At 37.7% G+C, this 27,410-nt stretch overlaps 1 protein-coding gene across 1 annotated transcript in view; it reads right to left on the bottom strand.

The window, feature by feature from the left end:
* The window catches only part of LOC308553631 (disintegrin and metalloproteinase domain-containing protein 5-like), an 80,068-nt gene extending 53,816 nt beyond the window's left edge, over nt 1-26,252 (bottom strand). Inside the window, exons 1-12 of the mRNA XM_081129654.1 lie at nt 26,159-26,252; nt 25,323-25,402; nt 17,076-17,242; nt 12,899-12,977; nt 12,542-12,618; nt 11,227-11,398; nt 10,038-10,103; nt 7,129-7,200; nt 6,769-6,932; nt 4,996-5,077; nt 4,252-4,354; nt 2,198-2,725 (exon numbers count right to left, since the gene is read on the bottom strand). Coding sequence (XP_080985780.1) covers nt 2,198-2,725; nt 4,252-4,354; nt 4,996-5,077; nt 6,769-6,932; nt 7,129-7,200; nt 10,038-10,103; nt 11,227-11,398; nt 12,542-12,618; nt 12,899-12,977; nt 17,076-17,242; nt 25,323-25,402; nt 26,159-26,213 — 1,645 coding nt within the window. The 5' untranslated portion in view covers nt 26,214-26,252. The remainder of the gene's footprint in view (nt 1-2,197; nt 2,726-4,251; nt 4,355-4,995; nt 5,078-6,768; nt 6,933-7,128; nt 7,201-10,037; nt 10,104-11,226; nt 11,399-12,541; nt 12,619-12,898; nt 12,978-17,075; nt 17,243-25,322; nt 25,403-26,158) is intronic.
* Nucleotides 26,253-27,410: the final 1,158 nt, after the last annotated feature.

The following is a 27,410-nucleotide window of genomic DNA, read 5'->3' as shown; positions in this document are numbered from 1 at the left end:
TCCAGCCATATATTAGAAAGATCATACATGACCAAGTGGGATTTATTCCAGGGATGCAAGGCTGGTACAATATTCACAAATAAATAAATGTGACATCATATAAACAAAATGAAGGATAAAAATCACCTCATCATATTAATACACACAAAAAAGCATTTGACAAAATCCAACACCCATTTTTGATAAAAACTCTCAGAAAAGTGGGAATACAGGGATCATGCTTCAACACAATAAAGGCCATATATGACAAACCTCCAGCCAACATCATACTCAATGGGCAAAAACTAAAATTGTTTCCTTTAACAACAGGAACGTGACAGGGATGCCCACTTTCACCACACTTATTCAACACAGTACTGGAAGTCCTGGACACACAAGTCAGACAAGAAAAAAAATAAGGCATCCAAACTGGAAAGGACGGGGGAGAGATTAATCAAAGAATTTATATGCACAGCTCATGGACACAGACAATAGTGCCATGAAGACAGGGGTGTCGTGGGAGGCAGGTGGAGGGGGGAAAGGGAGAAAATTGGAGGATACCTGCAATACTTTGAACAATGAATATAAATCAAATAAATAAATAAATAATAAAATGTGCAATTAGAACTACAGAAGGCAATAAGAGGGAAAATTAAAAAGAAAGAATGAATAAGAAAAATGAATAGAAAACGGGGAAAAATTCAACATCCATTTATAAAGAATTCTCAACAAAGTGTATATACAGGGAACATACCACAACAGAAGAGAACGCCCTATATGACAAATCTACAGCTAACATCATACTCAACATGAAAAGCTAAAAGCTCTTCCTGGAAGATTAGGAGAAGGACAGGGGTGCCCACCCTCACCACTTTTATTCAATATAGTATTGAAAGTCTTAACCAGAGCAGTTAAGCGGGGGAGAAAAAGGCATCCAAATTGGAAAAGAAGAAGTCAATTTTCACACATGACATGATATTATATAGAGAAAACCCTAATATCCTAAAACCAAAAAAATGTTAGGAGTAAAAAATGCGTTCAGTAAAGTAGCTGGATATGAAATTAATACATAAAAGCCTGCTGCAGGCCTGCACACTAATAAACTCTTAAAAAGAGAAATTTAAAATAATTTCATTTACAATAGTAACAGAAACAACAAAATATTAGGAATACATTTAACCAAGGAGGTGAAAGATCTCTACTCTGAAAACTGTAAGATATTGATGAGGGAAACTGAAGGTGACACAAATAAATCCCACGTTTGTAGTTTAAAAGAATTAATAGTGTTAAAATGTCCATACCCAAAGCCATCTATAGTGTCAGTGCAATCCCTACCAAATTCCAATGGCATTTTTCATAGAAATTGAAAAAATACTGCTAAAATTGGTATAGAACCACAAAAGACCAGAAAGAGCCAAACAATCCTCAGAAAGAACAACAAAGCTGGAGGCATCACACATCCTGTTTTCAAACTATATTACAAAGCTATAGTAATCAAAAGGTATCAGATGGCCCTGGCCAGTGTGGCTCAGTTGGTTAAGCATTATCCCATGTACCGAAAGGTCACTGGTTCAGTTCCCAGTCAGGGCAGATGCCCAGGTTGAGCAACCAATCAATGATTCTCATTTCGATTCCTCTCTGTCTCTCACACCCTTCCCTTCTCTCTAAAATCAATACAAACATTTTTGAAATGTATGGCATAGGCCCCAAAATAAAGCCCCGAATATACGATCAACTAATATCTGACAAGAGAGCCAAGAATACTCAATTGAGAAAAGACAGTCTCTTCAGTAAATGGCGTTAGAAAAACTGGATATTTACATGCACATAATTAAATGGGACTCCTTGTCTTAGACCACTCACAAACATTTACTCAAATGAACTGAAAATTAAAATGTAAGAACTGAAATCACAAGACTTTTAGAAGAAACGCTAGTAAAAAATCTCCTTGACCTTGGTCTTGGCAATTAATTTATGGATATGATACCAAAACGACAAACAAAAGCAAAATTAAGCAAGTGGGGCTACATTAATATAAACGGTTCTGCACAGCAAGGGAACTGACCAACAAAATTAAAAGGCTGCCAACAGAATGTGAGAAAATATGTGCAAATTATACATTTGATAAGGAATCAATATTCGAAATATAGGAAACCTGATAAGGAGTTACTATGCAAAATATAAGAACCCCTACAATTCACCAGTAAACACCAAATACTCTGATGAGGAAATGGTAGAAGAGCCTGAAGCGACATTTCTCCGAGACGCTCGGCCGGCTTCGGCCCGGGCGGGGAGGGCCGCAGGGGGCGCGCGGCAGCGGCAGCGCCCAGGGCCGCGCTGGGCGGGGCGCGGCGGGCGGAGGGCCCGCGAGCAGCTGCGCGCCGCGGCCCGGGGGCTTCCCCGCTCGGCCGGGGAGCAGGCCTCTGGAGGAGCGGGAGGGTGCCCCGCGGGCGGGAGCTGCGGGGCGCCTGTGCCCCCGCACCGCTACACCACAGACCCAACTGCTGGGACCAGAAGGCCCGGACACGCGGCCAGACAACGCAACTTGGGGCGCCTGACTTGGGGCCCCAGAGGGCCGGTTCGCCGCGCTGGCGGGGGTGCGGCGCCGCTGCCCGGAGCCCCGCCCGCCGGCTCCGCGAGGGGGGCGCCGGCCCCCTCCAGCCGCCGGCCCCCGACAACCTCGCCGCCAGCAGAGCGCCGGCCCACCCCGCCTCATCTACACGCGGAGAGGAGACACCTCTAATACCTGCAGCAGCAAAGAGAACATTTTAAAACGTGCTTAACACCATTAATAATCAGGGAAATAGAAATCAAAGCCACAAGGGAGATGACCTCACACCTGTTTGAATGGCAGTTCTAAAAAATACAAGAGGTAACCAATGCTCGCAAGAGGGGAAGAAAATGGAACCCTTGTACCACTGATGGACGTATAAATTGGTACTAGTAGAGAAAAAAGTATGATGGTTCCTAAAATATTAAAAGTAGAACTACCATATGAATCAGCAATTCCACTACTTTGTACATACAGGGTGTCCCCCAAAAATGTATATACACTTTAACAGCTGATAACTCAATTTTGAAAATAAAATGTATTTTAATAAGCACTGCCTTTATAATTATTCAAAGTGTATGTATACATTTTGGGGGACACCCTGTATCTGAGAAAATGAAATCACTATCTCAAAGGGATATCTGCACCCCATGTTCAATGCAAATTATTCATAATGGCCAAGACATGGAAACAACCTAAGTGTTCATCAATAGATGAATGGGTAAGAAAATTGTGATATATATTTATGTATATATGTATGTATGCATGTACATACGTATTTATGTACATTATGTATGTATGTATGTATATTTATGTATACATATGTATTCACAAATGACATGGATGAATCTTAAGGGTATTATGCTAAAAGAAATAAGTCAGACAGAGAAAGACAAATACTGTACAATCTCACTAACATATGAAATCTAAAACAACCAAACTGCCCAGCCAGCGTGGCTCAGTGATTGAGCATCGACCTATGAACCAGGAGGTCATGGTTCAGTTCCCAGTCAGGGCACAGGCAGGTTGCAGGCTCCATCCTCAGTGGGGGAGGGGGGAGCATGTAGGAGGCAGCTGATCAATGACTCTCTCTCATCACTGACATTTCTTTCTCTCTCCCCCTCTCCCTTCCTCTCTCTGAAATCAATAAAACCATATTTAAAAAAAAACAAAAACTCATAGAACCAAAGAACGGACTGGTGGTGGGGACTGTAGGGTGGGAATGAATAAAAGTCATCAAAGGGTACAAACTTCTAGTTTCTGGGGATACAGTGTACAGCACAGTAACAAGAATTAACAATACTGTATTGTATATTTGAAAGTTCCTAAGAAAGTAGTTTTAAAGGTTCTCACCAGACATGCACTCACAACACACACACACATGCACACAAATAGTAGCATGTGAGATGAAGGATGTGTTAACATTATTGTGGCAACCATTTCTCAATATAGACATATATCAAATCATTACATTATAGACCTTAAACTTCCATAATGTTATAACAAGCACACACCAGAACTTATTTTAAATCTTTCTAATCATTGGCAATTTGCTTCATTGTAGTTGCTATTAAAAGTCAACCAACTAGACAAATTGCTCAATATGAAAATCACAATGCACAAATTTATTTCTGAAGCACTCTCAAATTAGTTCTCTTTCCTACTTTTTATGTAACTTGTTATAAATGCAATAGAACACTGTAGTAAGAGCTCATTCTCACTTTCCCCAGAAAACAACAGATTATGAATATTTGACAGCTGTTCTTTCCTACAAGCCTGCTCCTCCCAAACATAAAGACTTGAATGCAATAATAAAATAGTTACCTTAAAATAGAAAAAAGAATGTCACTTAATAAAAAAGTGTACGAATGTACACAAATTATTATGAGAGAAAAATTGATATGTTCAATAATTAACATTAAAATTACTTTGAATAGATAATATAGATGCAAGCATACCACTGTTCTAACCTGTTAAACTTTGACTTACAAAGGCCAAATATATATTTTAAAAACAATATAACATTATCACCAGTTCACTTTATAATTGTTCTATTTTATTTTATTTTATTTTAATTTAATTTAATTTTATTTTATTTCAAATATATCTTTATTGATTTCAGAGAGAGGAAAGGAGAGGGAAAGAGAGAGAGACAGAAACATCAATGAAAAGAGAGTCATCGATCAAGCCCACAACCGGGCATGTGCCCTGACCGGGAATCGAACACTAGTCACCTGGGTGGCCTGGATCCTAGGTCGACGCTCAACCGCTGAGCCACGCCCGGCCCGGCTTGTTCTATTTTTTAAAAGCAATTATATAGTTAAATTTTTATGTTCCAAAATTAGTACTATAAAATATTATTAAAGAATGAGTAAACTACATAATATCTGTATGCATGCTTTAAAATATTTAGGAAATTTGGAAACATGAAAATAATGAGAGCAAACTGGATAATAATTACATACCACAGCAACTCCTGCGGAATAATCCTTATTACATATTTTTCCAGGAACTGTGGCTCCTATGAAGTGAATTTGTTTCTTGAAGCTGAAAAAATAAGAATTTCCTCATAATTGTGTTTAAGAGCGGTATTATTATCAGATAAGAAGAAAACATAAAAGGCATCCAAATTGGAAAGGAGGAAGTACAACTGTCACTATCGCTGATGACATGATATTGTACATAGAAAACCCCAAAGACTCCACCAAAACACTACTAGATTTAATAAATGAATTTGGCAATGTAGCAGGATACAAAATTAACACCCAGAAATCATCAGAATGGCTATCGTCAATAAATCAACAAACAAGTGCTGGCGAGGATGTGGAGAAAAAGCAACACTAGTGCACTGCTGATGGGAACGCAGACTGGTAAAGCCACTATGGAAAACAGTGTGGAGTGTCCTCAAAAAATTAGACATGGAGCTGCCTTTTGACCCAGTGATCCCACTTCTAGGAATATATCCTAAGCCTGAAACACCAATCAGAAAGATTATCTGCACCCCTATGTTCATAGCACCATTATTTACAATAGCTAAGATCTGGAGACAACCCAAGTGCCCATCAGTAGATGAGTGGATAAAAAAGTTGTGGGGCATTCACACCATGGAATACTATGCAGCTGTCAGAAAGAAGGATCTCTTATCCTGTGAGACAGCATAGAGGGACCTGGAGAGTATTCTGCCAAGTGAAATAAGCCAGTCAAAGGAAGACAAATATCACATGACCTCACTCATATGTGGAATCTAATGAACAAAATAAACTCACGAACAAAACAGACCCAGAGACATTGAAGCATGCAACAGACTGAAGTACAGCAGAGGGGTAGGGGTGGGAGGAGATTAACTAAAGAACTTATATGCATATATGAATAACCCCAGGACAGAGACAATAGTGTGGTGAAAGCCTGGGGAGGGGGTGGGAGGAGGGGGGAGGGTGTCAATGGAGGGGGGGAAAGGGGACATCTGTAAAATGTTCAACAATAAAGATAACTTTTTAAAACTTAGTATTATTGATGATAAATTTTCAAAAGCATTAAGTGAACAATTACTATGTCCTAAGCACCATGCTGCTCTGAATTAAGCTAATGTGAACACATTTTTCTTATACCTACAACATTAAGAATATTTCAATATATATGCAAATTTGGTGTTTGATAAACACTCAGAAGTATAATAAGGATAAAGCCTAACAATTATGACAAATGCATTTGCACAAATGGTTACAGCTTTTATTTTGGTTCCCTGGACATTGACAGCCCTGAAAATTCAATTTTCTCTGACCTCCTTATTCAATTATTTACTGTAAATAAACAAATTATGCACATAAGATTCTAGATAGGGTAACAATTCAATATATTTATGTTATTAGAAAGTAAAAATACAAAAATTAATCCGATGAGAGACACAATGTAGAGATAATATAACAGGTAGTAAAAGTTTATAAACCAAGCAACATTAAAGTGTATCACTCATAATTAATTTCCTTTAATTATTTCAATCTTTCAATGTAAGTTCCCTTTTATCAGGTTAATTTATGTCAGTTGATAGAAATTTTTAAAACTTGCTTCACATTAGCTCAAAGACAAGGACTTCAAATTACATTTTTCCTATTCCAATCATGTCTACCAAATTTACAGAATACAGTATATATTAAATAGATGCTTATTTTTCATACTTAACATATGAAATCATTTTGCATTCTCCCTATAATGCTATCCATACAAAACACTACACTCACGCAAGTAAGTATGCAGCACGATGAGGTTGGGAGACATGATTAAATTTCCAATCTACAAATCTATGCAATATTTGAAGAGGACTTCCAAAAGTAGAAATTTTGTTTTTATTTGACCAGATGTCTATGGAAGATATTACAACAGTCAGTTTTAACTGACTAAGCATCTAAAGAGAAGATAAATTTTAAAATTTAGATAAACTTAAACGTTATATTAAACTTTTATAAAAAATATATTTAAGACATTTAATTTGGTATTTTGATCATGGAAACTCCTCAACAGCACAACTAAATACTATATACATCCATACATATTACATTTACTTTTACAAAATACACAAACAAAAGTTTTTAAAAACTTACAGTGTTAAGGAGTCCGATTATCTCAATAACCTTCTGTGTTACAGCCTTTATATCAGAGCCCATATAATCAAACTGAAAAAGATAAATTACTTTTAAAAACTAGAGGATGCCATTAATATATCACATACCCTTTATATACACAGTGTACTACATCCTAAATTAGTGATAGAACTACATTCCAATTATAATCCAAGTAATGAATAACGATGTATAAATAATGATTTATAAAAATAATATAATTTACACAATAAATCAAAACATTTCATAACATGATTTTGTATTTCTTTCTTCTTTTGTGATAGTTATTTTTAAAAAACTTTAATGATAGTTCTACAGTTATAAATTTTTAACTAAAGGTATTGGGGTAACATTGGTTAATAAAATCATATAGGCTTCAAGTATACAATTCTATGAAGTGCCTAGCTAGCTCAGTCCAGAGCTTGAGACACTTAATAACATGATTTTAAGCAATGTTTAATGCACTTAACTTGTTTCCTTAATTATTATGTATGAAAACTGAATCCTAACTTTTTTTTTTTAAATATATCTTTATTGATTTCAGAGAGAGGAAAGGAGAGGGAGAGATAGAGAAAGAAACATCAATGATGAGAGAGTCATTGATGAGCCCCCACCCCGGGCATTTGCCCTGACCGGGAATCGAACCCGGAACGCCTGGATCCTAGGTCGACGCTCAACCGCTGAGCCATGCCCGGCCGGGCTGAATCCTAACTTTTTAAAATGTGGTATTTCATAAATGAATGGGACTTTATCAAACTACAAAGCTTCTGCACAGCAAAAGAAACCACCAACAAAACAAACAGGCAACCAACCAAATGGGAGAAGATATTTGCAAACAGCTCTGGCAAGGGGTTAACATCCAAAATATGTAAAGAACTCATATCACTCAATACCAAACAACAATCCTATTAAAAAATGGGCAGAGGTCCTGAACAGGCACTTCTCCCAAGACACACAAATGGCCAACAGATACATATGAAAAGATGCTCAACTTCACCAGCTCTTAGACAAATGCAAATCAAAACTACAATGAGATACCACGTCACACCTCTTGGAATGGCTTTTATCAACAAGACAACTACCAGTTAGTGTTGTAGAAGTTGTGGAGAAAAAGGAATCCTTCATTCACTACTGGCGGGACTGTAAACTGGTACAGCCTCTATGGAAATACCCTCAAAAATTAATAATCATATATGGGATATAAAACTGAAAACAACCAATGAACAGACAAGAAAAACAAAGAAAAACTCAGACACAGACAATAGTATGGTGGTTATCAGAGGGAAGGAAGATGGAAAGGCAGTAAAGGGCAAACAGATCAAATATATGGAGATGAAAGATTATTTCACTTTCGGTAGGGGGCACACAATGCAATATACAGATCAAGTATCATAGAAATGTACACTTGAAACCTATATAATCTTATTAACCAACATCACCCCAATAAATTTAATAAAAAGAAATAAGAAAAAATAGAGTTCCCATATGACCCAGCAACTCCTCTTCTGGGTATCTACCTGAAAATTTTTGAAACATTTATTCATAAAGATATATGCACCCCTATGTTCATTACAGCACTATTCATGGTGGCCAAGACATGAAAACAACAGAAAATGCCTTTGATAGATGATTGGATAACGAAGGTATGGTACATATATACAAGGAATACTATTCAGCCCTAACAAAAGATAAAACACTGCCATTTGTCTTGCTTTTAATTAATCTTTAGCTTTTGTTTTTAATTGCAGTACTTATTCCCACTATGGCTAATATATCTGAGTTGAAATTATTTATATATCTGAGTTGAAATCTTTTATCTTAACCTTAGCTTTTAAATCTGTTCCATATTTATGAAACAAATGTTCAATGCATAACGTTTTCTTTCCCTTTGTTGTCTTCTTTTTGTTTATAATGCTTAAAATTCTGATTACCAACTTTAATTGCTTTGTAATTTTACAGGAATATGATTGTAGAGTGCATATTGGCTTTGAACTGGGCCAACTTAGCTGTAATAAAAAGCTCTCCAACTCTTTAGCGAGCCACGCACTTCCATTTTTGTTAATTTTGCCAACAATTATGTCCCTATCTTCACTTCTTTGAGAATCAACTGACTTCCTTTAGAAAAAAAAATTGTTTTATAACCTATATCTTAAAATATTAATATCTGAAGGCTTTGTGGATCTAAATCTATTAAAATTGTTCACTGTGGCTAATTTTCTAATGGATTTTGAGCTTATCCATGGCTGATATTAACCTGTGGGAATCCAGGGAGAAATACCATTGGCTTCTATCAGGTGCCCTCAAATCTTACCAACCTAGGACAAATACAGTCTCATAGCTTAGAATCCCCTAATCACCTATGTTGTACAAATTCAAAACTTAAACTCATACAAGATCTGAAGTATAGCCATGAATCCTCAGTATCAAAATTTTGTTCATTTCTTTTTCTGTCATTTCATTTACTTAGCACTGAGAACAAAACTGATAACTTGTTTTCTTCCTTTGCCTGAAAGAGGTGCCTTATGTGTTTAGTGCACTGCCCTACCAATTAGGCTAAGGCAGTTAAATTTTATTGCATGTGGGGTCGAGGGTTTGGGGAAATTCCAATCTATACTTCTTTCATTGAGAATGCAGTCCTTTTGAAAAAAAGGAAAAATAATAGATGAGGTTTAGAAAATGAAAAGATGCTTCACTTGACAAATGCAATCAGAGATCATATATACAAAATAAATCAATTAACCAAAACGGCTTAGCCACAACTTTAAGAATTTATTCACTGCTCTTAAAGCAAAATAAACATCAAATGCTGGTTCAAAATCTTTATTACATCGTTGAAATCAAGTTAAAGACATGTTAAATAATTTTAAAATAATGTATAAAAAAGGACCTACCAGATTTTTATCCACAACAATATATATTTCAAGGTATTGAGGAAATAACTTGAAAAATTCAACTCTCTGAAAAAAAACACAATATGAATACTGAGGAATTTCTAAAATTTTACCTTCTATTAAAATTATATTCAAAGATAAACTGAGAGACAAGCCGCTACCAATTATATAACAAGGGTAATTTCAAATACAGAATTTAGGTACTATTTGGAAAATTCCAGTCCAAAAAGTGCCTATGGTTAAAAATAATTTTTAATGAGACCCCAAGCTATACAAGAATGAAGATATCTTTTGATTTTAGTAATATGTGAAATGGGAAATATTAACTTTATCACATACAACTTTTCTTTCCTTAGCCTTGTGATAATTTTCATAGTCATCTTCCATGTGGGAAGATTTTCTGCTACCAACTATTAGGAAACTACTTTTGGCAAACAATATAGTTTTAAAAATCATTACTCAAGTATGGTCAGTGGATTTCACTAGAGCGAGGATGTTATTTATGGCAGTTTACAGGTGCTTATGGAGGAGGAATTAATCCCTTTGCTTTACATGTACCTTATGTAAGCCACTGATGATATTCATTTCTGAACTCTCATGAAACACAGACTTAACTTAGAAATTAAGATCACATAAAATTTATATCATGCAAATTATCAGACAGTTGAGGAAAAGGAATAATTTATGTTAATTATCCAAATGCACACATGTAAAAATTACTTTTCTGATTTCTTTAATCCTATATTCACATATCTGTTTTCAAGATTATTTGCCTATGTGTTTGCTAAACTTTCATCTAATAACAAGTATAACAAAGAACTCAATTTCATTATCTATTTATTTATATTTCTTTATTGTTGACACTATCACAGATGTCTTCTATTCCCTCCATTTTTCCCCCCCTCCATTCAGCACCCTCCCCAGTCCTTCACCACATTATTGTCCGTATCCTTGGGCTATGCATATATGCATATATGTTGTTTGGTTAATCTTTTCTTGTCCTTGCCCCACCCCTCTCCCCTCTGAGATTTCATTCTCTATTTATCTGTTTATTTTAAAAGTCATGCAGAAACGTCATGAAAAAGTAAAATCATTTTTATATTTGCAAGTCACAAAATTTTACTCTGAAATTAATGTTCGGTTCACAAAATTATACTGAATACATTAAAGTTAAAAAGTAAACACTTACTTCAGAATTTTTTCTAAGTTGATACTTGGAATTATTATAACTGTACATGTCTACGCCTAAGAGAGGAATGTTAATATTAGCATCTTTGCCTTCATAAATCATGTGTACAAATCCTGATGCAACCTCCATTGGTTCGATTCCATATGAGATGTTTTTCAACTGCAATGTTCCCCTGAATGTTGAAATAATCAAAACAAATCTAAAATGATTCTACCAAAACACTAAATTAATATTCTAATGAGAAATGTTAGCCAGATTTTTTTACACTTAAAGTCACCTTAGTTTTCTACTTTATCTCTTTATTTTTTGAAGTGTCACCCAGAACTGGACTAGCAATACTGCAGGATATGTGTTGTTTTATATTATAAATATTCTAACAGAAATATCTTAAAGAAACCATGCTGGTGGCATGGATACATGTGCGTAAACAGGTTAAGACCACTTCCTAGGGTACAGATTTTCTAAGCCAGTGTATAGGCATTCTCTCCCTAAGTTTTAGGTCACTTTCTTCCTCTCGGTTTTCCTTTTTATTTTTTTGTTAACCCTCACCTGAGGATATTTTTTCCACTGATTTTCAGAAAGAGAGGGAGGGAGAAAGGGAGAAAGGGGGAAGAGACGGGGGGGGGGGAGAGAGAGAGAGAGAGACAGAGACAGAGACAGAGAGAGAGAGACACGGAGAGAAACATCGATGTTAGAAAGACACATCACTTGCTTGGTTGCCTCCCACATGTGTCCCGACCATGACAGGGAATCAAACCTGCAACCCAGGTACGTGCCTTGACTGGGAACTGAACCCGAGACCCTTTGGTAGGACGGCAGAGGCTCTACCCACGGAGTTACACCTACCAGGGCCCTTTCTTCTTTTTAAGACACCTACGCTCTCCCTGACACTTAATGTTCGAAATAATTTAGTTTTTGTGGGCTGAACTGAAGACACTGACAGCCTAAAAATGATTGGAGCTGAGCCAAAATATCCATCAGATTGAGGTTTTTGACAATTGTCACCCATTCTAGGAAATTAAAAAAGCATTACAAATTTGGAAAAACTAAAGAAGTACAAAAAGACCAATCAACACCCACTACACTCAAGATTGCTCAAAGCCTCAAGCAGAAGATCCTATCAGAATCAACAAGTTGCCTCCCATCAGGTACAGATGCTGTCAGGGTGACCAGCTCTATTTTATTAGTAATTCTTGCTCACTCGTTAGGGAATTGAAATAACAAAGGTAGAACCAGAAAAGATATATGGAGGATCAACTAATACACTAGCAGGATCGAATAATGGCAAATGGAATATATTTCCATTGGTTACAACCTGAGTCCTGAACAAATGTTGAGTGACACAAGAGAATTTGGAAAGCCTGCAATATATCCATAATAATTGCAATCCATCTGAAAAACACACACACACACAAAAAAAACACAAATGGATAACTCATTTTGAAAGTGGGCATCCCACATTTAACAATTGCATGTATAACATTAGCTACCTTAGTACATTAACATGAATGGCAATTACCTAATGAAGCTGTGCCAGGTAGAAGTAAGAACTAGTCCAGGTTATTAATTTTAGTGAATGTGTAAAACAATATTTCAGTAATTTTGGACTATTCATATTTTTACAGAAAATTCAGAATAAGAAATCTATAAGAAAAAAACACGTAAGTCTTACCTGATCTAACAAATGGTTAGTTTCTTGGGTGTCATGTTTGCCATAAGAATAAACAACAGAAGCCGAGGACAAAAACGATCTGGGCAGAAAGCACAAAAGCATGCTCAAGTTGTGAAACAGAAAATATAAAAAAAAAGTATTGTTCATCCTGCAAATTTTCTTTTTACTTGGGAATTTAAAGTAGTGCCAATTATCTTGGCATATCCTATTTTCCAAATACTCCTTTATCACTTACAATAAATTAGACACTGTGAGAGGCATTTTAACGATAGTGACATGTAATACCAAAGCTTGTGCTAATGAACAACCCAAATTGCTAGAAATATCAAATAGTAAAACAACATAGGTCCCAATTTCCAGCACAGGACTTTCAAATCTTTATTGTTCACTGATTTCAGATTTTAAACCTGAATCTCAAAATTAAAATGTAGGGGTAGAACACAATTTAGAAAGATTCCCTTTGCATGGCTACAAACTCATATTCAGTAAGCTTTGCTAACTACCAAGTTCTTCTCAACACACTTGGTCAGAATTTTCTTTCATTCTCCTCAGTAACTATTCAAACACTTGGCACAGCTCCTGTCAATCATCCCACATAACCTCCATGACACCTCACAGATAACCTGCACCCATCCTCACCTCTTATCTTTATTTCCAGAAAATGACTACTTTGGTTCAAAGCAAATCTTTATACTAGTGCTACAAATCCCATTCTGTGCCATAGGTTGAAGATACCTACTTTTTCAGTCCTATAATTTCAAACTCTTCCTCTCTACTGTTTTTTATCCTAACACTATTTTTAAATTTTATTATTAAGCCATTACTATCCTAAATAATTTTCCCTTGACCCTGTGTCCTACTCTAGCTCTTCCTTATATATTTTCAATTTGCAACCCATTTGTATCAAAATAGCAGTCTATGGGCAGTTTTTCCACTTTGTCGATACTTATTCACCATGAAACTGCTCTGAAAAGACCCATAACCACCAGAACGTCAAACCCAAAAGACAATTTTAAAATAATCATCCTACTGGGCTTCTAGCATCATTTTTGAAACTGTGCCCACTCAGTCTAATCACACATCACTCCTCTGCGTCTCTTCTAGAGGTCAACCAGCAATAATCCATAGGCCAAATCTGGCTGGCTGAATGTTTCATTAATAAATTCTTATTGAAATACAGCCAGGCTTATAGATTTACATACTGTTTATGGCTGCTTTTGCACTACAGTGCAAATTGCTTAGTTCCAACAGAGGATACATCATATTAATATTTACTATCTGGCTCTTTACAGAAAAAGTTTGTCAAACCCTGGTCTAGGGCATAGTCGTCATGTTCTTTTCTGTTCTACCTGTCCCAAAATATTGGTCTTTGCCAGGATTCAGTCTTTAGGTACCAATCCATTCATCAGCACTTTATAAGCTCTCATTTAAAAAAATACAGGCAAACTATTGAGTGCTGCTAAATTTATATCCCAATTACCAATCTCTGCTTAGAGATTTACATTCCTATATTCATTTCCCTACTGGAAAAACCCACTTGGAGATCTTATAGGCACTGCAAACTAAAATTACCCTTTCCTCACATAAAGATCTCCCTTGTTCATATTCCTCATTTAATTAAATTAACTGACCCACTTTCTTAAGCAACAACTAAATTACCCAAGATTCCTCACTGCTCGCCAGTCACGCTAACAAATCCGTCTTCAGGGTCTACTGAATATTTCACTTCCTGTGCTACAACCTATACCATACGTTCAAGACACCAACCCCCACTCCCTTAAACTATTACATAACCATGCAGTCAGACACCCTACCTCTACTTCTGCCCTCTCAAAATCAGCCTGCAAGACTCAGCGAGCCCACATAAGCACATTCTTGCAAACATTTTGGCTTGCAATATCCTGACCACGGCATGACAGACCTTGTACAACCTGGTTCTACCTACTACCTTTCCAAAGTCTTTTGTTCCTATCTTCCAGAAAATATGTTCTTCAGTAATTCACACTGACTTTGTTGAAGACCACAGAATCCACTTGGTCTCACACCTCCATGTTTGACAAATGATTTCCTCTCAATAGAACACCCTCCTATGCTACCTCACTTCTTTACCGAGTTAAAGGGTATCTTCCCTCAAGATAAAAGTCATCTCTTAGCTCTTTCCAAAAAGCCTTCCCTGATTTTCAGAGACTACTGTTTATACAATTATCATAATATCTTATTATAATAAAAAAATCTCCATTTCTCTATTATGTGTTTGAATATATCTTTCTGCATCATAAATTCTTTAAATGTGGACCATGTTTGTCTTTTGTCCACCTTTACTCAATAACCATGATACAATAAATATCAAAATGGAATAGGTATCAAATATACCTATATATCTAAATTGAAATGGTCTTACTCATAATTATTGTTTTTAAAAAATTAAGAAACCAGGTGCTGGGAAAATTGGACAGATACATGCAAAAGAATGAGACCAGACCACCAACTTTCACCATACACAAAAATAAACTCAAAATGGATAAAAGCCTTAAATGTAAGTCACAAAACCATAAAAATCCTGGAAGAAAACATAGGCAGTAAAGTCACAGACATCCCAAGTAGTGGACTTTTCACTGATACATCCCCTGGGCAAGAGAAACAAAAGAAAAAATAAACATATGGGACTACATCAAACTAAAAAGCTTCTGCACAGGAAAAGAAAACACCCTCGAAATACAAAGGAACCCCACGGTCTGGGAAAACATATTTGCCAAGGATGAATCTGATAAGGGGCTAATTTCCAAAGTGTACAAAGAATTCATATTACTCAGCAAGAGGAAGACAAACAACGCAATTAAAAAATGGGCAAAGGTCTTGAATAGACACTTCTCCAAAGAGGACATACGGATGGCCAAGAGACACATGAGAAAATGCTCACATTCGTTAATCATCAGAGAGATGCAAATTAAAACCACAATGAGGTATCACTTCACACCTGTCAGAATGGCTCCATCAACAAATCAACAAAGGACATGTGCTGGCGAGGGGGTGAAGAAAGGGGAACCCTGGTACACTGCTGGTGGGAAGGCAGACTGGGGCAGCCACTATGGAAAACAGTATGGAGGTTCCTCAAAAGATTGGAAATGGAGCTGCCTTTTGACCCAGTGATTCCACTCCCAGGAATGTACCCTAAGAATCCTGAAACATTCATCACAAAGGATACATGTACCCCGATGTTCATAGCAGCACAGTTTACAGTAGCTAAGATCTTGAAACAGCCCAAGTGCCCATCAGTAGATGAGTGGATAAAAAAGCTGTGGGACATTTACACCATGGATACTACGCAGCTGTAAAGAAGAAGAAGCTCGTACCCTTTGGGACAGTGTGGATGGACCTGGAGAATATTATGCTAAGTGAAATAAGCCAGGCAGAGAAAGACAAACATCACATGATCTCGCTTATACGTGGAATCTAAAGAACTTAATCAACTGATGAACAGAATAGATTCAATGACATGGAAGCATAGATCAGACTGACGAATGTCAGAGGGATGGAGGGGGGGAGTGGGTGGGTGGAGGTGGAGAGAGTAACCAAAGAATTTATATGCAGATATGCACAACACAAGGACACGGACAATGGTGGGGAGAGGGACTGGGGAGGGGGAAGGGACGGGGTGGAACGGGTCATTGGGGAGGAAAAGGGACATCTGTAATATTTTAAACAAAAATAAAATGTAAAAAATAAAAAATAAAAAAAATAAAAGGAGATGTTAAGAATTGGACTTAATTCTTAACCTTAAAACTGAATGGAACAAAAACTATTAAAATTCCTTGCAATAATCTTTAAAAAAAATTAAGAAACCAAAGAATTAAAGTTTGAGAAGGTAAAATAATTACTTACTGCTTTTTTAGATGAACAAAATGTGGTTTTTCTTTTATTGTAATCATATAAACAACCTGTAACATGAAAATCCAAAATACTTTCAGTAATATTTGTAGATAATATGTTGAATAATGTTTCCTGTCAGCTATGCTTTTAAACTATTGACAAAATAATAATAATATATAATCATTACATGTGCTTCCCTTCCTGTGTGGATAGTTGAGGCTTCAGGATCCTGCACTGAGAGCAAGGTGGTAGGGTCCCCACATGTCTGCCAGTCACCATCATTCATATTTCTGAGGGAGAGGCTTACCTGGTGGTTGTTATCTTTTGCATTAGACATACCGCCAGTTCACCACGCTGAAGGTAAATTCCAAAGGTGCCCACCTCACTTGAGAGAACCTGTTGCTTGCTTACTCCCAGCCCTCCTGGAAAGTAAATTTCCCTGCTCATTGGCACAGACACTCCTAATAGATAGAACTACAAGGAAGGCGCTAAACCTCTAGCAACATAACACAGCTACCATTGCACATTGCTTATCCAGTTAAGCAAAGAAAGTCCTTTGGAACAGACTGTAGGAGAGGACAGAGAGAGAGCAGAGACAAGTATGTTCTCTAGAGCATACCAGAAAATGAGTCATTAAATTATTTATTTGGTTAATATGGAAAATTTATTTTAGCCAGAGAAAAAGCCTTTTAAAAGTTTTCAGTACCTTAACTTTATATTATAGCAGAATAAGATTCTTTGTGATAGAAAAATGGTCTAAGAAGAGTCATCTGAGTGGCACACTGGAAAGAAGTATAAGTGGAGTCTGGAAGGGACCTTGAAAATTATGCCCTTTAAAAATCCCTTGTTGTTAAATAAATATCATGAAACATAAAGGGGTGTATGATACCACCAATAAAATTTTATATCTACATATCTTACAAAGAAAAACCAAAAAACTAGAATACAAAACTGATAGGAGGGGGGGAAAAAAAACAAACTCCAAAAAGACATCGTCCATAGCTTCTACAGCTCTTCATGCACAACACCCAGGGCTCTGGATTGAATTGTGTCCCTCCAACTTTACATGTGAATTTCTAACCCTAGGATCTCAGAATGTGACCTTACTCAGATTGGGTCTTTACCGTCATAATGAAGTTAAAATGAGGCCTTTAGTGTGGACCCCAATCCAGTCTGACTGGAATCCTTATCAAAAGAGCAAATTTGGCCCTGGTGTGTCTCAGTGGTTAGAGCATCAGCCTGCTCACCAAAGGGTCATGGGTTCGATTCCCGATCAAGGGCACATAACTGGGTTGCAGGTAATATCCCCCGGTCCCTGTCGAGGTGCGTGTGGGAGGCATCCAATCACTGTGTCTCTCTTACGTTGATGCTTCTCTCTCTCTCTCTCCCTCCTCCCCTCCCTTCCACTCTCTCGAAAAATAACTAAAGGAAAAAATATCCTTGGGTGAGAATTAACAACAAAAAAGCAGCAAATTTGGACACAGACATACTCAAAGGCAGACTGTCATGTGAAGATTCACAAGGAGAACACATCCATCTGCAAGCCAAGGATAGGGGCTTAAAGCAGACCCTTCCCTCACAGTCCTCAGAAAGATCCAACTCTGCCAACACCTTGATCTTGGACTTCCAGGCTTCAGAACTGAGATAATAAATTTCTGTTGTTTAAGCCAAATTGTTTGTGTCACTCTGTTATGGCAGCCCTACAAAACTAATATACCAAATTTCAGTAAGAAGTGATAAGTAATGCTACAGAACAAAATCAAATTGTCCAAAAAATGAAAAATAGAAATAACAAAGCCACAGGTTAATATGTATAATAACAATGATTAAAATGAGAAAATTATGGAGAATTTCAGTAGAAGTTTAGTATCAGTTTTACACCCAATTGCTGAAAAAGAAGTATTATTTTCAAGTGCACATGGAACATTAACAAAAAAGACCATATGTTGGGTAATAAAGCAAGTCTCATCAAATTTTGTAAATTAATAGTATATTTATAGACAAGCAACAAACAATTAGAAAATAAACTTAAGGAAACAATACCACTTATTATAACCTTAAAATATGTCAGAAAACTGAGACTAAATTTAACAAAAGATTTGCAAGACATCTACTCTAAAAACTACTAAACCTTACTGAAAGAAACTCTAAAATACATAGAAAGATATATCATGTACATGAATTGGAAGACTCAGTGTTATTCAATTTCCACTAAATTGATCTATAGATTGAATGCAAACTCAATAAAATCCTAGCAGGCCATTTGATGATATAAACAAGTTAACTGAGCTTAGAATTGTCAAAACAATCTTAAAGAATATAAAAAAGAGTAGGGCTACCTATATGAAGCTATATTAAGACTTCTTGCAAAGCTATAGTAATTACGCCAGTGAACTATGGACCAAAGTACTGAAAAGTAGTTCAATGGCACGGAATACAGATCCCAGAAAGAGTCACAAGCACACAATCATCTGATCTTCAATAATGTCACACTGCAATACAGTGAGTAAATAGCCTTCTGTACACGCTGTTCAGTGAATCAGGGATCCATATAGAAAAAATGAATAAACCTTGACCCCTCTATCATATGGTAAAAAAATCAACTACAGATAGATCCCAGACTAAATGTTAAAAGGAAAATAAAACTTCTAAACAAAAAGAGAGGAATATAGTTTATAACCTTGAAGGAGGCAAAAAATTGCTTATGTAAAATGCAAGTAGCAATAAGAAATTAATAAATTGAAGTTAATTAAAAGATAAGTTTTAAGAGAACGAGAAGATAAGCCACAGGCTGGGGCAAAATATTTACAAAAGACACATCTGATGGACTGTTATCCAAAATACACAAAGAAGTCTTATAATTCAACAGAAAGAAAACAAACCACCCCATTAAAAAATAGTCAAAACACCTGAACGGACATCTCATCAAAGAAGATACAGAGATGGCAAATAAGCATATTATAAAATTGCCCATTAGTAAATTGCAAATTAAAACAATGAGATACAACTTCACACCTATTAGGATGGCCAAAATCCAGAACGGTGACAACACTAAATGCTAGTGAGGGTGCAGAGCAACAGGAACTTTCCCTCATTGCTGATGGGAAAGCAGCTTTCTGCAAAACTAAACATACTCTTACCATATGATTCAGCAATCACATTCCTTGGTGTTTACGCAAAAAAAGTTGAAAAGCTGTCCACACAAAAACCTGTACATGGATGATAATAGCAGCCTTATTCATAGTTACTAAAACTTTCACGCAACCAATATGCCCTTCAGTAGGTAAATGAATAAATAAACCGTGGTACATCCAGACAATTTCCATGTTAAAAGGAAATAAGCTACCAAGCCATGAAGAGACAGGAAGGAACCTTAAATGCACAGTACTCAGTGAAAGAGGCCACTCTGAAAAGGCTATCTAGTGTATGATTCCAAATACTACTAAATGACGTTCTGCAAAAGGCAAAACTACGGCAACAGTAAAAAGGACAGTGATTATCAGGGGTCAGTGGGGAGAGGATGAAGAGGAGCACAGAGGGTCGTTAGGGTGGCGAAACTGCTCTGCACTGCACTGATACCTGTTGCAACGCTAATGACTACGCCGAGTGTAGTGAGGGGGCCTATGCCAACTGTAGAGCCAACGATCGTGGCCAAGGAGGTTCACTCTCGATCCAGACAGTCAGAAGGAAAACCGTGGAGCCAAAGGAGGATGAGATTTTCTTTTATTTGGCTGTGGCAGGCCAAACGTACACGAGATAAACCTGCACTCTTCCTCCTGGGGCGGGGAGGGGAGGGCAGCTGGGCATAAACGGAGGACACACCGCACCCCTGGGGAACAGTCTGCCCAGGGGGAACAAAACCCACACCTCTGAAAGTCCTGGGCCAGTCTTATAGGAACCAGGACAACAGTGACTCTCAGCCAATGATGGGTCAGACCCTAGTCAACTAGCATGGCATCTGTTATGACTACGCGAAATCATGTCGACATACCCGGGGCCTTCGCCTGGAGAAGGTGGCGAGAAAGTCCAAGAGTTTTCACTTTCCGTACACACGTCATCATACATTTGTCAAAACCCATTAGAATGTACACCCCCAACAGTAAACTCTAATATAATCTATGGGCTTTGGGTGATGATGAGGTCAGTGTAGATTAACCAGTTGTAACAAATGTACCATTCTGGTGCAGGTATGGATAGTGGGGGAGGTTGTGAGTGTGTAGGGACAGGGAGTATATGAGAACTCCTTGTGTTTTCACTCAGTTTAGCTGGGAACCTAAAACTGCTCTAAAGAATAAAGTCTATTTTTTTTATAACGAGTCAAATTCTGACCACCAAAAGAAACAAGAAAGTAAGAAGCAGGATTGAGAAGATATCTGAATGCATGCCTGATAACTCACATTCCAAGTATTTAAAATACTCCTACAAATATGAAACGAAAATGAAACACGGGCATAAACTTAGAGGCACTTAACAAATGAGAAAACCACAGTGGTCAATATTCACATAAAAAGGCATTCAATATAATTACTACTCAGAAAAATTGTAAATTAAAGTTAAAATGAGATACCACTACACAACCCCAGGAATAGCTAAAATAAATGAAAATGATAATATTGATCTTGGCAAGAATGCGGACACCTTAAAAACCCTTACATTGCTGGTGGGAACGTTAATTGGTAAATACTTTAGAACATGGGAAGTATCTTTTAAGGCGAACATAGACACATACACATGTATATGGATATCTATATGTCTACGTGTATATTTGACTTTGTCCATAATAGGTCATAACTAGATAGCTAGAAAGATCCTGTGACACTGAAATTTCATTTCTGGGCACATATCCAACTGAAATGAGTAACCATGTGTGTACCAAAGGCATGCAAAAATAATCAGAACAGCTTTTTCATAATAGTACCACACTAGAAACAACCCAAATGTTCAGCAACAGTAAAAAGGATATAAAATTATGATATATTCATACAACAGAATACTACATAGCAGTGTAAGAGAATAAACTGAACTGCATACAATGGCGTAGATGAATCTAAAAGATATAAGGTTAAACGAAAGAAGCTACACAAAAAGATTGCATAGTGTATGATTCCACATACAGACATATATTCATGTATATATAAATAAATGTACATTGATTTAATGTATGTACATATATTTATAAGGAGTCATGTAAGTATCAAGAATAGACATAATTAATCTATACTGATAGAAATAAGAATAGTGGTAATATTTGTGGGTATTGACTGGGAGGCTACGGGAGGGCTCCTTCTGAAATACTAGATATTCTATATCCAGAAATGTGTGGTGGTTAAAGAGATGTCTGCAATGTGTACAAAAATGTTCATAATAGGCAAAACCAATTTATGATGATGGAAAGCAGAACAGTGTCTCTGAGGTGGTGAATGTAAGGAAATTACCTGGGATGATCTTTATCTTGATTTGGATATTGATTACAAGAATATGTACATTTGTAAAAACTCAAGGAAGTGTACACTTAAAATCTCTGCTTTTCACTGTGTATAAATTATCACTCAAAAAATATCTATCTTAATAACGACTTAAGAAAGACAATTAAAACAACAATAAGATAACACTTAAGGCCATCAGCAGAACAGAAATCACAATGTTCAGTTACACTCATTAAGGTGTTGGCTGTCACTGTGATCTCATCTGGAGACAGGTGAAGAAGTGTTAGCATAAACTGACAAATGCTTCCAATATTTATATGGAAATGCAAAGGACAGTAATAGTCAAGATGATCTTGAAGAAAAAGAAGAAAGTTGGATGATTTACACCACCAGATATCAATTTTTTTATTTTAAAGCTACAGTAATTAAGAAAGTATGAAGATGATTTGACTTTGGGTGGTGGGCACACAATGCAATATGCAGATCGTATATTGTAGAAATGTACACTTGAAACCTATATCATCTTATTAACCAATGTCACCCCAAGAAATTTAATACAATTATACATATATAAAGAAAAAAGGGGGAAAAGAGATGCAACATAATAGTAAAGAATAGAAAAGCCAGTTAAAAAGACCAGTGACCAGAGTTAGGTTTATGTCATCACATGGTCTGTACACTGCCTTACAATGCTAATGGCCGAGTGTTTTTTCTTACCAACAAATGTTCAATGGAAAAAAGAATGAAATAAATGGGATGTGACCACTGCAGAAACTATGTTACAATATAAATGGAATAAATGCAAGGAATTTTAGAAACAAATTCTGCAAAAGAAGGAATTATTAAAGAAAGGCAAATCATCTCAGAAATACAATTCAAGAAAGAGAGAGGTATGGAATTTGATACTTATACCTCTTTGATGAACAACAATAATTTCTGATGAACAACAATAATTCTGATGAACAACAATAATTTTTAGTATTTAAAATTATTCAGTGTGCCCCATGCAATGTTTCTCTTTTATCTTATGTGCATATCATATATGTACATATGCATAGGCATTCAGAAGTCATTCAAATTTAATTGGGTGCCCCATGTTTTATTTGCAATATCTGGGAGCTCTCTAATTATGTCCCTGGGCCCTCCTACTTTTGCAGGTCCTATCTCATATTATACTAGACATATTATAATACAATCACACCCCACATTAATAATAATTTTCTGTTGCAAAAATATTAAAGAGAGCTTTTAAAACTGTTATAGTTAAAAGAAACACACTGGATTTCCATATTATTAAATGGCTTTTTAAATACTAGAGATTAGACAAGTAGGGAAATTACAGATTGCTCAGTGATAAATAATAGGGAAGATTGGTATAAATTTCAGGAAAAGGGGAAATTAAACAAAAAATCAAATGGAGACCCTTCTTTCCCATCATACACCACAGCATGACTGAGAATTCACTTGGGGGTAGGGTTGTAAATAAAACCCAGCTACAAAAAGAAGAAAAGGTAGAGAAAGAGTATATGGGGACATGAGGTTACCTTCAGAGAACTGGGAGTGATGGAGGAGGGGAAAACCTGGTGGAAACACTATCCTTATGTGAAACAGACAGAGAAGTTTTTAAAATCTTCTTTTAATCTTCACTCGAGGATATTTTTTTCCCATTGCTTTTCAGAGAGAGTGAGGGGGAGAGAGAGAGAGAGATTAATGTGAGAGAGACACATCAACTGGTTGCCTCCCACAAGCGCCTCCTGCTCTCCCCCCCCCCCAGCGGGGCCAGGGATAGAGCCTGCAACCTAGGTACATGCCCTTGACTGGAATCAAACTGAGACCCTTCAGTCCATCGGCCAACGCTCTAACCACTTAGTCAAACTGGCTAGGGCTAGAGAGGGAAGTATTTTTGAAACCACTAAAAGGAAAAGATAAATTTCGAGACCACAGTTATGACTAGCATTAGATTATCCTGTATCAGAAGGAACCATATGAGAAGTAGATATTCCTGGGGAATTAGAGGAATGTGCACTAACAACTAGGTTCCAACTGTGAAATCTATGTGCTAATTACCAGACCACCTTTAAGCTCCTCACTGACTCATTGAAAGGTGAGGCAAGCACAGTAGTTCCCCCTTATCCATGGGGGATATGTTCTAAGACCCCCAGTGGATGCCTGAAAGCATGAATAATAACGAGCCCTATATATACTATGTTTTTTCCTATATGTACATACCTATGATGAGGTTTAAATTATAATTTAGGCATAGTAAGAAATTAACAAAAAACTAATAATAAAATAGAACAGTTATAAGAATATCCTGTAATAAAGCTATGGGACTGCGGTCTCTCTTTCACTAAAAATATCTTATTGTAACTGTACTCACCCTTCTGATGATGATGTGAGATGATACAATGGCTACATGATTAGATGAACTGAGGTGGATACACTGGACAAAGGGATGGTTCATGTCCCTGGTGGGACGGAGCTGGGCTGTGCAAGATTTCACCACACTATTCAGAATGGAGTGTAATTTAAAGCTTATGACTGTTTATTTCTGGAATTTTCCATTTAATGTTGTTGGACCATGGCTGACCGTGGATAACTGAAACTATGGAAAGCAAAACCACAGATGGGGGGGCAACTATTGTAGCTAGGGGAAATCATCAGGGCCAGGACTAGAGGGCCAGAAAATTCAGTAATCAATATAAATACCATTTGAATGCAATACTTTAATCAAAATTAATGCAAAAAATCCGTGATAACAAAATATCAAAATTTTAAAGACAAGATCTGACCCTGACTCACCTCAGTTGCCTCACCTTAATCTTGGTCCTAGGGGAATCCCAAGGTTTTGCCAAACCCTTAAATGTTGTGCTGACTCAAGCACTTTGCTTGCCTCTCCCTACTCCTGGCCCTGGTGGCTCCTATCCTTAAAATCCTTCATGCTCAACAGAAACACACACACATATGGGTAACACACATTCATACACATTCAAATGCTCCTTGTTGTGAACTTGGTCTAAGTTGTCAGCTCTTCCTCCAAGAACTGAGTTCCTGCCTACATTCAGCAATGCTGGTCTTCACATTAAAGACAACACAATTTAAGATCTAAAAATATTATTTCCCATTACATTATTTTCTGGATCTCCTTCTGTGAGAGAAGATGAAATCTTTTCAGGAACTGTGGTCTGCAGAAATGTTTTCGGAGTATCTAAAATAAAAATAAGCAAAGTTATTTTGGTACCTGTAATCTTACATTACCTATTTCTAAATCCAGTTCTGTATTTGTTTCTCTACATTACCAAAAGAAAAATTTTTTTTTGTATAATCTATTCATCTACTTTTCCCTTCCACTGTCTTTCTGGTCATTCTTATCTACAAATTTCTTCACTCCTGCCAAGATCTCAAATTTTTGTTTTCTCTTTACCTCTACATACACACACCTAGCTGGCAGTCTGAGAGTTTGACTAAGCAGCACGGAGTCACAAATCCAGTGTTGCTGTGTTGTAAAAAGTGCGGAAATGGGAAAACAGGTGTATCGAGGAAGAGGGAGCACGTGCTGGGAAAAGGCGGGTCATTGAACCAAGGGTGCCCGAGACTTCCAGTGGAACAGGTGAGGACAGCAGTGAGCCGATCTGAACCACCATAGATACGGAGCTTCTTTATGGCGATTCAGTTATTTCTACAACATCAGAGTTTTGAATGTGGAAAAGGCCGCGTATTTCATTTTGGTCCATTTTATACAGACAAGGAAGCCACTCCAGAGAAGTGAATGGTTTTCCGACCGGACGCTGGCTCTTTGCCTTTTTGGTTGCAGACCCTGGAGCAAAGGGCAAGGAGAGAATGGGCGCGGCGGGCGAGGGGCTGGGTGAGGTCTGAGCCCAGAGCCAGGACCAAACAAGTCCAGGCCCCACGCCAGGTCCCTTCAGAAGCCGGGGCTGGGAGGGGAACCCGCAGCTGGACTCACTGAGGCCCGCCGGCAGACCGCCAAGTCCCATGAAAAGGACCAGAAGAAAGAACATGGCTCCGATGTCTGGAGTCCCGCTGGCCAAACGAATAACAGCCGCTGAGGCGTTGCGGCCGGTGGAGCGGCAGCTCGCGCCGGGCTGAGCCCGCCCTGCGCCCAACTCCAGCGGGAGCGCGGGGGCCGCGGGGTTCAAGCGGCAAACGGACGGGCGGGGGCTCTCTGCTGCCCCTGGAGGCGAGTTGGCAGAAAGTCGGCGGGTGGGTGAGGGCTGGGAGGACGCTGCCAACCTTCACGCACATTGTTCATTAAGAAAGGAAAGGCTGCGTAATTTCCGACTCTCAGACCAGGGTGGTGCTTAGTGAGGTTTCTGTTTGTATCGTTGACTTAGGCCAAAGATTTTGGAAGTAATTTGGAGTTTCACTGAGCAGGAACAAAGATAAAAATACTCAAGTTAGCCATAGCAAACAAATTTCCACCTATTATACTTTCACACTGTCCGAACAGGCAAAATGCTTATATTCGCAAAAACTGTTACTTTTCTTTTCTTTTTTTTTTAATGCATATCTTTATTTATTTCAGAGAGAGGGAGAAAGAGAAACATCAACGACGAGTCATTGATCGGCTGCCTCCTGCACGCCCCCTGCTGGGGACGGAGCCCGCAGCCCGGCACGTGCCCTGACCAGAAGGGAACAGCAATCTCTTGGATCCTAAGTCAATGCTCAACTGCTGAGCCAAGGCGGCCAGGCACTGTGACTTTTCTAAATGTCATTGTTGGGAATCCATTACTAGGCAGCTACTGCATACAGAAAACCCCATACCATACGATCCCTGTTCAAATATAGACTCTTCAAAAAACACACACTTCTTTAGTGTCCCATTATCATTGCCACACTGTAATCATGCAGCCCCTAGTTTTTACTTCTTTACATAACAAAATGGCAGTGAGCTTCTTGAGTTTCCTTTTGCTTCACATATCCCAGGCTGGGTGCTATGACTTGGAAACACCAACAGGAGCAGAACCCCCCCCCCCAAAAAAGTCTCCAAGAAAAGCCCCCTTTCCCTAGCCAAAGGACCAAAACTAGGGCAATTTAGCAAGACAGTAGACTTTGACAATTTCTCTACCTGCCAAACACCAAAGGAAAGAGCACCACCCCATCCCAGACCCATCAGCACATGCAGAGTAGGGAGCCTAGACTTCCATCCTGCTGCGTCTAACAAGACACCACTCTCCCCCGAGCATCAGGGGCGTCTC

This window comes from Miniopterus schreibersii, assembly GCF_964146895.1.
Source record: "Miniopterus schreibersii genome assembly, chromosome: 2".
Classification (NCBI taxonomy): domain Eukaryota; kingdom Metazoa; phylum Chordata; class Mammalia; order Chiroptera; family Miniopteridae; genus Miniopterus; species Miniopterus schreibersii.
This window is presented reverse-complemented; position numbering and strand designations above follow the sequence as displayed.